General features: G+C 38.9%; 1 protein-coding gene across 1 annotated transcript; it reads right to left on the bottom strand.

Moving 5' to 3' along the window:
* Positions 1 to 11,658: 11,658 nt before the first annotated feature.
* Positions 11,659 to 12,591, bottom strand: LOC123949013 (olfactory receptor 8B3-like). Its single transcript, XM_046016285.1, has one exon. The coding sequence runs from the start codon at positions 12,589 to 12,591 to the stop codon at positions 11,659 to 11,661; it is 933 nt and encodes a 310-aa protein (XP_045872241.1).
* Positions 12,592 to 12,803: the final 212 nt, after the last annotated feature.

Raw genomic sequence — 12,803 nt, 5'->3', positions numbered from 1 at the left:
ATCAAAATACCATCCATTTTTTTCAAAGAAATGGAACAAATAATCCTAAAATTTATATGGAACCAGAAAAGACCTCGAATAGCCAAAGGAATATTGAAGAACAAAGCCAAAGTTGGTGGCATCACAATTCCGGACTTCAAGCTCTATTACAAAGCTGTCATCATCAAGACAGCATGGTACTGGCACAAAAACAGACACATAGATCAGTGGAACAGAATAGAGAGCCCAGAAATCGACCCTCAACTCTATGGCCAACTCATCTTCGACAAAGCAGGAAAGAATGTCCAATGGAAAAAAGACAGCCTCTTCAATAAATGGTGCTGGGAAAATTGGACAGCCACATGCAGAAAAATGAAATTGGACGACTTCCTTACACCACACATGAAAATAGACTCCAAATGGATGAAGGACCTCAATGTGAGAAAGGCATCCATCAAAATCCTTGAGGGGAACAGAGGCAGCAACCTCTTTGACCTCAGCTGCAGCAACATCTTCCTAGGAACAATGGCAAAGGCAAGGGAAGCAAGGGCAAAAAGGAACTATTGGGATTTCATTAAGATCAAAAGCTTTTGCACAGCAAAGGAAACAGTTAACAAAACCAAAAGACAACTGACAGAATGGGAGAAGATATTTGCAAAAACATATTAGATAAAGGGCTAGTATCCAAAATCTATAAGGAACTCAGCAAACTCAACACACAAAGAACAAACAATCCAATCAAGAAATGGGCAGAGGACATGAATAGACATTTCTGCAAAGAAGACATCCAGATGGCCAACAGACACATGAAAATGTGTTCCCACATCACTCGGCATCAGGGAAATACCAATCAAAACCACAATGAGATATCACTTCACACCAGTCAGAATGGCTAAAATTAACAAGTCAGGAAATGACAGATGCTGGCGAGGATACGGAGAAAGGGGAACCCTCCTCCACTGGTGGTGGGAATGCAAGCTGGTGCAACCACTCTGGAAAACAGCATGGAGGTTCCTCAAAATGTTGAAAATAGAACTACCCTATGACCCAGCAATTGCACGACTGGGTATTTACCCTAAAGATACAAACGTAGTGATCCAAAGGGGCACGTGTACCCGAATATTTATAGCAGCAATGTCCACAATAGCCAAACTATGGAAAGAACCTAGATGTCCATCAACAGATGAATGGATAAAGAAGAAGTGGTACATATACATATTTGGTTTCTATTTAATCATTATGCTTTATGATAGCTCTGATGATTATGCAAAAATTATGTCTAAAGAAGTTCTTTAAGAAAGATTTTTGTCAAACAAACAAACAAATTGTAAAAGCAGCAAGACAAAAGGAGTCCCTAAAGTATAAGGGAAGACAAATCAGATTAGCAGCAGATGTGTCAAGAGAATCTTGACTAGCTGGAAGAACGTGGCATGATATATACGATGTGCAGAAAGGGAAAAATTTTCAGGCAAGAAGGTACTATGGAGCAAGGCTATCATTCAGAATGGAAAGAGAGATAAAGAGTTTCCCGAGAAACTAAAGGAATTGGTGACCACTAAATATCAGCCCTACAAAAAATCCTAAAGGAGATTTTTGAATGGGAAATAAAGACCAAAAGCGACAAAGACTAGAAAGGAAAAGAGAAAATCTCCAGAAACAACACAAAACAAGTGACAAAACACTAAATTTATATCTATCAATAATCATGTAGAATGTAAATGGAATCAAAAACATAGGGTATCAGAATGGATTAAAAAAAAATCTATATGCTGCCTAGAAGGGACTCATTTTAGACCTAAAGACACCTATAAGTTTAAAGTGAGGGAGAGGAAAAATATTTCCATGCAAGGATGTCAAAGCAAGCTGGAGTAGCAATCCTTATATCCGACAAATTAGATTTTAAACCAAAGGCTGTAACACAAGATGAAGAAGGGCACTATATCATAATAAAGGGGAATATCCAACAAGATCTAACAATTATAAATGATTATGCCCCCTATGTGGGAGTACCCAAATATATCAACAACTAATAACAAACATAAGGGAACTTATTAATTGGAACTTATTGATAATCATTCAAGAATTGTAGGTGACTTCAATGTCCTACTTACATCAACAAGGAAACAATGAGTTTAGATGACAAACTGGACCAGATGTACATAACAGATATATTGAGAGCATTGCATCTAAAGGAACAGAGTACACGTTCTTTTGAAGTGCATATGGGACATTCTTCAGAGCAGATCACATACTAGGTCACAAAAAGTCCTCAACAGGTACAAAAATATTGAGATTATACCATCCATATTTTCCAATCACAACACTATGAAACTTGGAATAAATCACAAGAAAGATATGGGAAAGACCACAAATACCTGGAGGCTAAAGTACATGTTACTAAAGAACCAGTGGGTCAACCAGCAATTTAAAGATGAAATAAAAAAAAAAATAAAACAATGAAAATGAAAACACACTGGTCCAAAACATTTGAGATGCAGTAAAAGGTGTCATAAGATGGAAGTTTCTAGCAATACAGGCCTACCTTAAACAACCAGAAAAATCTCAGAAAATAAACAACCTAGCCTTACACTTTAAAGGATTTAGAAAAAGAACGAATGAAGCCTAAAGCCAGCACAAGGGAAATAATAAAGATTAGATGGGAATAAACGATATAGAAACTAAAAAAAAAAAAAAAATAGAACAGATCAATGAAACCAGGAGGTGGTTCACTGAAAAACAATTGATAAAACTGATACCCCTCTACCCAGACTTATCTAAAAGAAAAAGGAAAGGATCCAAATAAATAGAATCACAAAGGAGATAGGAGAAATGACAACCAACCACAGAAATACAAATGATTATGAGAAAACATGAAAAACTACATGCCAGGAGGAGTCAAGATGGCAGAGAAGTAGCAGGCTGAGACTACATCAGGTAGCAGGAGATCAGCTCGATAGCTTATCTAAACATTGCAAACACCTACAAATCCAATGGGAGATCGAAGAGAAGAAGAACAGCAATTCTAAAAACAGAAAATCAACCACTTTCTGAAAGGTAGGACTGGCAGAGAAGTGAATCTAAAACAATGGGAAGACAGACCACGGAGGGTGGGGTTGGCTCCCGGCAAGCGGCGGAGCAACGGAGCACAAAATCAGGACTTTTAAAAGTCTGCTCCACTGAGAGACATTGCTCCAGAGGCTAAACCGGGGTGAAGCCCACACGTGGTAGGCGTGGTCCCAGGTTCTGCAGGGTCACAGAAGGATCGGGGGTGTCGGAGTGTCGCAGAGCTCGCAGGTGTTAGAACAGAGAAGACGGCTACAGAGACAGAGCCGAGCACTGAACTCTCAGCTCGAGGTTACCTTGAACTGGTCGCGGGCTGGGTGAGCTCGGAGCACGGCTGGAGGCTGGGGATACGGGAGTGATTGGGTGCTGTCCTCTGGGGGCATACTGAGGAGTAGGACCCCGGGCTCTCAGCTTCCCTGGGCTGGAGACTAGGAGGCCGCCTTTTTCATTGCTGTCCTCCTGAACTCTACAGAGAGCGTTCAGAAACAAAAACTCCCAAAGGGAACATGAGCGGATTACTAGTCAGTTCCCTGGTAAGGGCGGTGTAATTCCGGCTCAGGCAAAGACATTTGAGAGACATTACAACAGGCCCCTCCACCAGAAGATCAACAAAATATAGAGCCAGGACGAAGTTCATCTATCAAGGAAAGTAGGTTCAATACCTAAAACAGCAGCAGAATTCCAGAGGAGGAAAAAGCAAAGCATGGAACTCAAGGCTTTCTCCCCATGATTCTTTAGTCGGTCAGTTAATTCAATGTTTTTTTATTTAATTTTTTTTTCTTTCTTTTTTCTTCTTCTGCTAAATTTTTAAAAACTTTTACCCTTTTCTTTTTTAACGTTTTTTGACTAGCTTATCTAAAATATATATATATATTCTTTACATTTTTTCTTTATTTGTTTTATTTTTAAAATTTTTTTTTTCTGAACCTCTTTTTATCCCCTTTCTCCCCCCCCCCCCCACAATTTGGGGTCTCTTCTGATTTGGTTACAGCGCATTTTTCTGGGGTCTTTGCCACACTTTTAGTATTTGATTTGATCCTTCATATCCTCTTGTCTGGACAAAACGACAAGGCGGAAAAAATCACCACAAACAAAAGAACAAGAGACAGTACCGAAGGCTAGGGACCTAATCAACATAGACATTGGTAATATGTCAGAACAAGAGTTCAGAATGACGATTCTAAACGTTCTAGCCGGGCTCGAAAAAGGCATGGAAGATATTAGAGAAACCTTCTCTGGAGATATAAAAGCCCTTTCTGGAGAAATTAAAGAACTAAAATCGAACCAAGTAGAAATCAAAAAAGCTATTAATGAGGTGCAATCAAAAATGGAGGCTCTCACCGCTAGGATCAATGAGGCAGAAGAAAGAATTAGTGATATAGAAGACCAAATGACAGAGAATAAAGAAGCCGAGCAAAAGAGGGACAAACAGCTATTGGACCACGAAGGGAGAATTCGAGAGATAAGTGACACCTTAAGACAAAACAACATTAGAATAATTGGGATTCCAGAAGAAGAAAGAGAGAGGGTAGCAGAAGGTCTATTGGAGAGAATTATTGGAGAGAATTTCCCTAATATGGCAAAGGGAACAAGCATCAAAATCCAGGAGATGCAGAGAACCCCCTTCAAAGTCAACAAGAATAGGTCCACAACCCATCACCTAATAGTAAAATTTACAAGTCTTACAGACAAAGAGAAAATCCTGAACGCAGCCCGGGAAAAGAAGTCTATAACATACAATGGTAAAAATATTAGATTGGCAGCAGACTTATCCACAGAGACCTGGCGGGCCAGAAAGAGCTGGCATGATATGTTCATAGCACTCAATGAGAAAAACAGGCAGCCAAGAATACTCTATCCAGCTAGGCTATCATTGAAAATAGAAGGAGAGATAAAAAGCTTCCAGGACAAACAAAAACTGAAAGAATTTGCAAACACCAAACCAGCTCTACAGGAAATATTTAAAGGGGTCCTCTAAGCAAAGAGAGAGCCTAAAAATAGTAGATCAGAAAGGTCAGAGACAATATATAGTAATAGTCACCTTACAGGCAATACAATGGCATGAAATTCATATCTCTCAATAGTTACCTGAACGTAAATGGGCTAAATGCCCCAATCAAAAGACACAGGGTATCTGAATGGATAAAAAAACAAAACCGATCTATATGTTGCCTACAAGAAACTAATTTTAGACGCGAAGACACCTCCAGATTTAAAGTGAGGGGGTGGAAAACAATTTACCATGCTAATGGGCATCAGAAGAAAGCTGGGGTGGCAATCCTTCTATCAGATTAATTAGATTTTAAGCCAAAGACTATAATAAGAGATGAGGAAGGACACTATATCCTACTCAAAGGGTCTGTCCAACAAGAAGATCTAACAATTTTAAATATCTATGCCCCTAACGTGGGAGCAGCTAACTATATCAACCAATTAATAACAAAATCAAAGAAACACATCAATAATAATACAATAACAGTAGGGGAATTTAACACTCCCCTCACTGAAATGGACAGATCATCCAAGCAAAAGATCAACAAGGAAATAAAGGCCTTAAATGACAAACTGGACCAGATGGACATCACAGATACATTCAGGACATTTCATCCCAAAGCAACTGAATACACATTCTTCTCTAGTGCACATGGAACCTTCTCCAGAATAGATCACATCCTGGGTCACAAATCAGGTCTCAACAAGTATCAAAAGATTAGGATCATTCCCTGCATATTTTCAGACCACAATGCTCCGAAGCTAGAACTCAATCACAAGAGGAAAGCTGGAAAGAACCCAAATACATGGAGACTAAACAGCATCCTTCTAAAGAATGAATGAGTCAACAAGGAAATTAAAGAAGAATTGAAAAAATTCATGGAAACAAATGATAATGAAAACACAACGGTTCAAAATCCGTGGGCCACAGCAAAGGCAGTCCTGAGAGGAAAATATATAGCGGTACAAGCCTTTCTCAAGAAACAAGAAAGGACTCAAGTACACAACCTAACCCTACACCTAAAGGAGCTGGAGAAAGAACAAGAAAGAAACCCTAAACCCAGCAGGAGAAGAGAAATCATAAAGATTAGAGCAGAAATCAATGAAATAGAAACAAGCAAACAAACAAACAAAAACAATAGAAAAAATAAATAAAACTAGGACCTGGTTCTTTGAAAGAATCAATAAGATTGATAAACCCCTGGCCAGACTCATCAAAAAGAAAAGAGAAAGGACCCAAATAAATAAAATCATGAGTGAAAGAGGAGAGATCACAACTAACACCAAAGAAATACAGACAATTATAAGAACATACTATGAGCAACTCTTCGCCAACAAATTTGACAATCTGGAAGAAATGGATGCCTTCCTAGAGACATATACTCTACCACAACTGAACCAGGAAGAAACAGAAAACCTGAATAGGCCCATAACCAGTAAGGAGATTGAAACAGTCGTCCAAAATCTCCAAACAAACTAAAGCCCAGGGCCAGATGGCTTCCCAGGGGAATTCTACCAAACATTTAAAGAAGAACTAATTCCTATTCTCCTGAAATTGTTCTAAAAAATGGAAATGGAAGGAAAACTTCCAAACTCATTTTATGAGGCCAGCATCACCTTGATCCCAAAAGAAGACAAGGATCCCATCAAAAAAGAGAACTACACACCAATATCCTTGATGAACACAAATGTGAAAATTCTGACCAAATACTAGCCAATAGGATTTAACAGTACATTAAAAGGTAAGTTGGTTGGGAGAATAAGGAAAAAGAAAGTATAGAGAATTTGCTCAGGCTGGAGACTAGAACAAAGCCCTGTGCTAGATTTAGGGTGTATTTTGACCTATTAGAAGTTGTACCCCCAATTTTTTTAGAAACCAAAAGCCTATGTATTTACAAAAAATAAAGTTAGATACAATGAAGGATAAAATATGAGTATAATAATGAAGGTTCAAAAAAGATTTTTTTAATGAAAAATTTGTTAAATATTGTTAAGATAAACTAGTTTAAAAAACATTAAAAGAGGAAAGGTAAAAGTTTAAAAAATTAGCAGAGAAAAAAATTTAAAAAATTAACTTTGCAAGACTACAGAATCATGGGGAGAAATTCCATGCTTTGCTTTCCCCTACCCTGGAATTCCACTGTTCTCCTTGGTAAGTGAACTTGTTCTTGGCTGGATTTCTTTTTGATCTTCTGAGGAGGGGCCTGTTGTAGTGATTCTCAAGTGTCTTTGCCTGAGGCGGCATTGCACCGCCCTTACCAGGGCCCAGGCTAAGTAATCCGCTTAGTTTTGCTTTGGGAGCATTTGTTCCCTGAACACTTTCCATAGAGTTCTTTAGGATGGGAATGAAAATGGCGGCCTCCCAATCTCTGGCCCGGAGGAGCCGAGAAATTGGGGTCCCATGCCTCAGTGTGCCCTTGGAGAAAAGTGCTCAATCACTCCCTTCTCCCTGGCCTCCAGCGGCGCTCTAAGCTCACCCAGCCTATGACTAAGCATCTCTGTCTCTGGCACACAGCTCTGCCTGGAGTCTCTGAACCCTGCAGATCCCTGACCTCTTCCAGGGGGTTCTCCCCGGATCTTGTAGGGTCCCCACTCACAGAGGATGGCCTGTGTCACTGATCAAAGTTCAAGGTAACCCCGAGTTGAGAGCTCACTCCTCAGATCTGTCTCTGTAGCCAGGTTCCCTGCTCTAATACCTGTGATCCCTGTCACGCTCAGGCAACCCTGATCCTTCTGTGACCCCATGGGACCTGAAACCACGCTGTCCTTGTGTGGGCTTCACCCTGGCTTAGGCTCTGGAGTGATGTCCCTCATTGGGCAGACTTTTAAAAGTTCTGATTTTGTGCTCCATTGCTCCTCCACTTGACGGATCTGGCCCCTCCCCACTGTGGCATATCGTCCTGTCACTTTGGATTCACTTCTCCGCCAGTCCTACCTTTCAGAAAGTGGTCAATTCTGTTTCTAGAATTGCTGCTCTTCTTCTCTTTGATCTCCTTTTGGATTTGTAGGTGTTTGGAATGGTTTGATAGGCTATCTAGCTGATTTCCTGCTACCTGATGTCGTCTCAGCCTGCTACTTCTCCACCATCTTGACTCCTCCCTCTACCTTTTGAAATTTTAATTTTAGGTTTCTTTGAAGTATCTTCTTAGTTTTCTATCTCTTATTTAGAATCTTCCCAATATATTGTATAATATTTGAAACTTCTAGACTAACCAAATTAGGTAAGAAAAAGGGAAATTTCATTATGCAGAATTTTGGAAAAGGATCGAAGGTAAACAGAAAATTATTAACTATATAATTTGAGGTTTAAATTCTTGCTAAGGAATTTTGCAACATGGAGCCACTGGGTGGCTTGTTCATTTAAGTTTCTGTCTTTGGCTCAGCATCCTGGGATCAAGTCCTGCATCAGGTTCCTTCCTCAGCAGGAAGTTTGCTTCTCCCTCTGACTGCCATATCCCCTGCTTGTGCTCTCTCTCTCTCTCTCTGACAAATAAAATCCTTAAAAAACAAAAACAAAAACAAAACTCCACAACTGCTTATTATACTAAAAAGGAGACACTGGGCTCCCTTCAGGGGCATCCTTGTACCAAACCCTGCTCCCACCTGAAGAAGGTCTGATTATAAATAAGAAAGCTTTAACTAGAAGTTATGATGTATTAAAAACAGATCAAGAGAATGGAAATCCAGTAAGTAAAGGCAATGAACAACGACATTTCTGAGAAACAGGGCTCAGAAATGTGCCTTAGCAAATTCTACAGTGTCATGATACTTTTTTTGTAAGAGAAGTGCAGTAGTGGGGAGTTTAAGGTATTTCGGAATGACTGTCTTACCAATGACCCACTTAGAGGAAAATACCTTTTGCCTCTGATATTTGTTAGGTCATGGATTCTCTAAACAGCCTAGAACATGATAGAGGAGGGAAAGAACACTGGGTCTCTTGATTTGTCTATGGTATCTTTGGGGGGGCGGTATTTTTTTACTGGCTGTTTTTTGGAGATAAACTGTAGGAGGCACTGGATGAAGCAGACATTTAATTAGGAGGATCTTGTGTTAAGGCAAATCAGAGACAATAGTTCCTCAAATCAAGGTAGTAATGTCATAGTTGTGATATATGGGGTATTATGTCTATACTGTATATATGCTTTATGTGTATGTATATATTATGTATTACGTTTTAATCCAATACTCCATTTCACTTAGTAAAAGTCCAACTTTCACAATTGCCAACAATTTCCACCGTGATCTTGTCTCTCGTTACATGTCTGTCCTCAGCTCCTTTAACTCTCTCTATTATTCCTTCTATTTAATACAGTAGTCCTTTCTGTATTCTCAAACATGCCAGAAGTATCACCTTAGGAGCTTTTGCACTGGACATTAAACTTACTTAAAAGGATTCTTTTCCAGGGCAGCACCTTGGTGACCTAGTCCATTAAGCATCTGCATTGGGCTCAGGTCAAGATCTCAGGGTCCTGGGATTGAGCACCAGGACAGTCTCCCTTCTCAGTGGGATGTCTGCTTCTCTCTTTCCTTCTGCCCTTCCCCTTCCCACACTAGTACTCCTGTATGCTCTCTGTCTCTGTCAGAGACAAGGAAAAAAAAAAGATATTTTCTAAATATTCACTTTAAATATCACCTTCTCAATGAATTAGGACCCATGTCCAATTTACCTTTGCATTCTCAATATTTAACACATTCCTTCACATAGGAGTTTTCTCCTCTTTGGATTGCTTCTTCTTACATGCCAGATAACTGGGATGTGGCTACTATGAGTAAATCTCTTACAATGCAAGTTTAATTTGATTGACTCTAAGATATTCTATTTGAAGAATCTGCTTAAGACTTATTTAAATATTTTTATTTTAAAACGAGAGTAAATTTATGGTCATAAAACTGGTTGGGTTCCTGGAGGAACACAACACATCTGCCCCTTCATTTCCTACTGAGGGAATCTGATTCTTCACTATTTATTTTCTTTTATATCCCTGTTCAATTTTCCTATTCTACCTCAGGAAATTAATTAAAAAAAAGAATTCTAAATGTAGATATAGATCAAGCCTTAGAGTTCTCAGTTAATATTTTGACAACAGGTCTAAGTCAAAATTAATTAGAGGAAAAGAGTGAAATGAAGCAATGACCAAGATATGGAAACTCAGTTTATTAACAAAAGAATGAATATTGTTAAATTTAGTGGTGTTTAAGTAAAATCAAATACAAAAGCCATGTTTTTAATTTTTTCATTGCATAGCTGCTAAATGTTCACTACTGCTTACCTGTTTGAATAAAGTCATATATTCTGAATAAGGAGAAAACTTCTAAATCTCATGAGTCATTAAGGTAGGCTCATGACTGTATGAGGACTGGGTATAACATGCAACTGATAAATTATTGAATACTACATCTTAAACTAATGATGTACTATATCTTGGCTAATTGAGTTTAAATTAAATCAATCAATCAATCAATCTCATGTATCTCAGTACTAAGAAAGAAGGGACAACCTGTTTGTTTTCCTAAACAAAAAGTAAAAATGTAATACCCAGCATGAAAGAAATTCACATGTCATCCTGGAACAATGTAGAAACAACCTTCAAACTAGAAGTGTTTTCTCATAGTCCTTGTTTATTGAAACATAATAATAAATTAGAAGCAAAGCATATCACAAAGAGCAGTAGACTTGAAATCAGAAGACTAAGAGGATACTCGAGACCTTGTCTTTGTACAGCTGTGTGACTTTGGGGGAATCATAACCATTCTGATCTTCACTTTCTGATCCATACAGTAAATATGTTTAGTTGATCAGCTATGTGCTACTTTGACTGAATAAATATAAAACCAACTCTGCCAAAAGAAGCCTCCTGCAAAATGATTACAGAGGCAAAATAGATTAAAAATAATAGTCTTTATTAAAACTTCTATTTCTGCTACTTAAAAAAGACATATTCTTGGGGCACCTAGGTGGCGCACGTGGTTAACTGTCCAACTCTTGGTTTCAGCTAGGACTATGATCTCAGGGTCTTGATCTGAGTCATGAGATTGGTCTCCATGCTCAGCACAGAGTCTGCTTGGAATTCTCTCCTCGTCTCCCTCTTCCCTGCTCCCTCTGAGGTAAATAAATTAAAAAACCAACAAACAAACAGATATATTGTTGCCAATCAGAGCAAAAAAACAGGAGTATACACATACTATCACACTATCTGATTTGTGCTTCTAATAGCAAGTGTAAGATAAGAACAAGCCCAATGCTACAGTGTCAACTCTGTTGTTGCTCAATTCAATAATTTAGAGACTATTCATCTTTTTCTAGTGGAAAAAAAAGTTCAAAATGAAAAAAAATTTAAACTCAGATAATACATTTCTGTTTATAAATAGCGAAAAAGTGAAGGCATTGTGCAAATGATGAAAAAAAAAAAAGAAAGAAAGACCTAGATATAAAGACTGAAAGTAAATTACAGAGAGAAGACTCAAATCTCTTTGACCCTGTTCAGAAGAAAATGGATGAAGGTTACCTCTGAAAATATTTTCATTAAACACATAAAAGCTCCCTGCTAGGAATAAAAGCCCAAAAAACAAAACCAAAAAATTCTCCCTGCTGTGTGACTAACTGCAGAGAGACATTCTTTCCTATTAAAAATGTCTCCTACTCAGAATTTTCCTAAGGGCAAGTTTAACATCTTTGTTTCTCAAGCTGTAAATGAAGGGGTTCATCAAGGGAACTGTGTTGGTGTAAAATATAGAAGAGATTTTCCCCTCATCCACAGACCCAGCAGAAGATGGTTTAAGATACATAAAAGCACAGGAGCCAAAGAACAGAGAGACAGCAATTATATGGGTGCTGCATGTGCTGAATGCTTTGGATCTGCCCGCAGTGGAGTTGATGCGCAGGATGCTGGATAGAATGAAACCGTAGGAGACAAAGATGGTGACACTGGGCACAATCACATTGATGCCTGCCACAATCAAGACAACCAGCTCATTCACATAGGTGTTTGTACACGAGAGCTGCAGCAGAGGGAGGATGTCACAAAAATAATGATTGATGGTGTTTGCATCACAGAAGGTCAGTCTCAGCATGCATCCTGTGTGAGCCAGAGCACCTGAAAATGCTATCAAATATGAACCAAGCAGAAGGATGGAACATACTTTAGGGGACATGGCAACATTATATAAGAGTGGGTTACAGATGGCCACAAAGCGATCATAGGCCATTGATGTCAGCACATAACATTCAGAAATAACAAAAAAACAGAAAAAGTAAAGCTGGGTCATGCACCCATGGTAGGAGATAATATTCTCCTTAGATGTGAAGTTAAGCAGCATTTTGGGTGTAAACACAGAAGAATAACAGAGGTCTATGAAGGACAAATTGAAGAGGAAAAAGTACATGGGGGTGTGTAGGTGTGAACTGAGCCCTATGAGAATTATCAAGCCCAAATTTCCCAACACAGTGACCACGTACATGACTAGAAACAGACAGAAGAGGGGGAGCTGGAGATCTGGAATGTCTGTGAGCCCTGCCAGAATGAATTCAGTCACAAAGGAAGCATTTCCAGGAGCCATTCTTCTCTAAGGGGATCTGTCAGCATAGAAGGATAAAGTTAGAAAAACCCAGATTTTTCCACCATATCTCTTCTCCCAGGTGTGGTGTATGCACAGGGAAGATAAAACATTAGCCCAGTCTGGACGCACAAACTCTTTTTCCATTATCATAATACTGAGTGACTCAAACTGCCCCTTATTGGGCTCTGTAAGCGAAGTAACAAAGAACTTCA

The sequence above is a fragment of the Meles meles genome, chromosome 8, assembly GCF_922984935.1.
Source record: "Meles meles chromosome 8, mMelMel3.1 paternal haplotype, whole genome shotgun sequence".
Taxonomy (NCBI): domain Eukaryota; kingdom Metazoa; phylum Chordata; class Mammalia; order Carnivora; family Mustelidae; genus Meles; species Meles meles.
This window is presented reverse-complemented; position numbering and strand designations above follow the sequence as displayed.

Bases quoted from the DNA above. Each gene is read 5' to 3' on its own strand.
- LOC123949013 (XM_046016285.1), bottom strand. From the start codon at position 12,591: ATGGCTCCTGGAAATGCTTCCTTTGTGACTGAATTCATTCTGGCAGGG.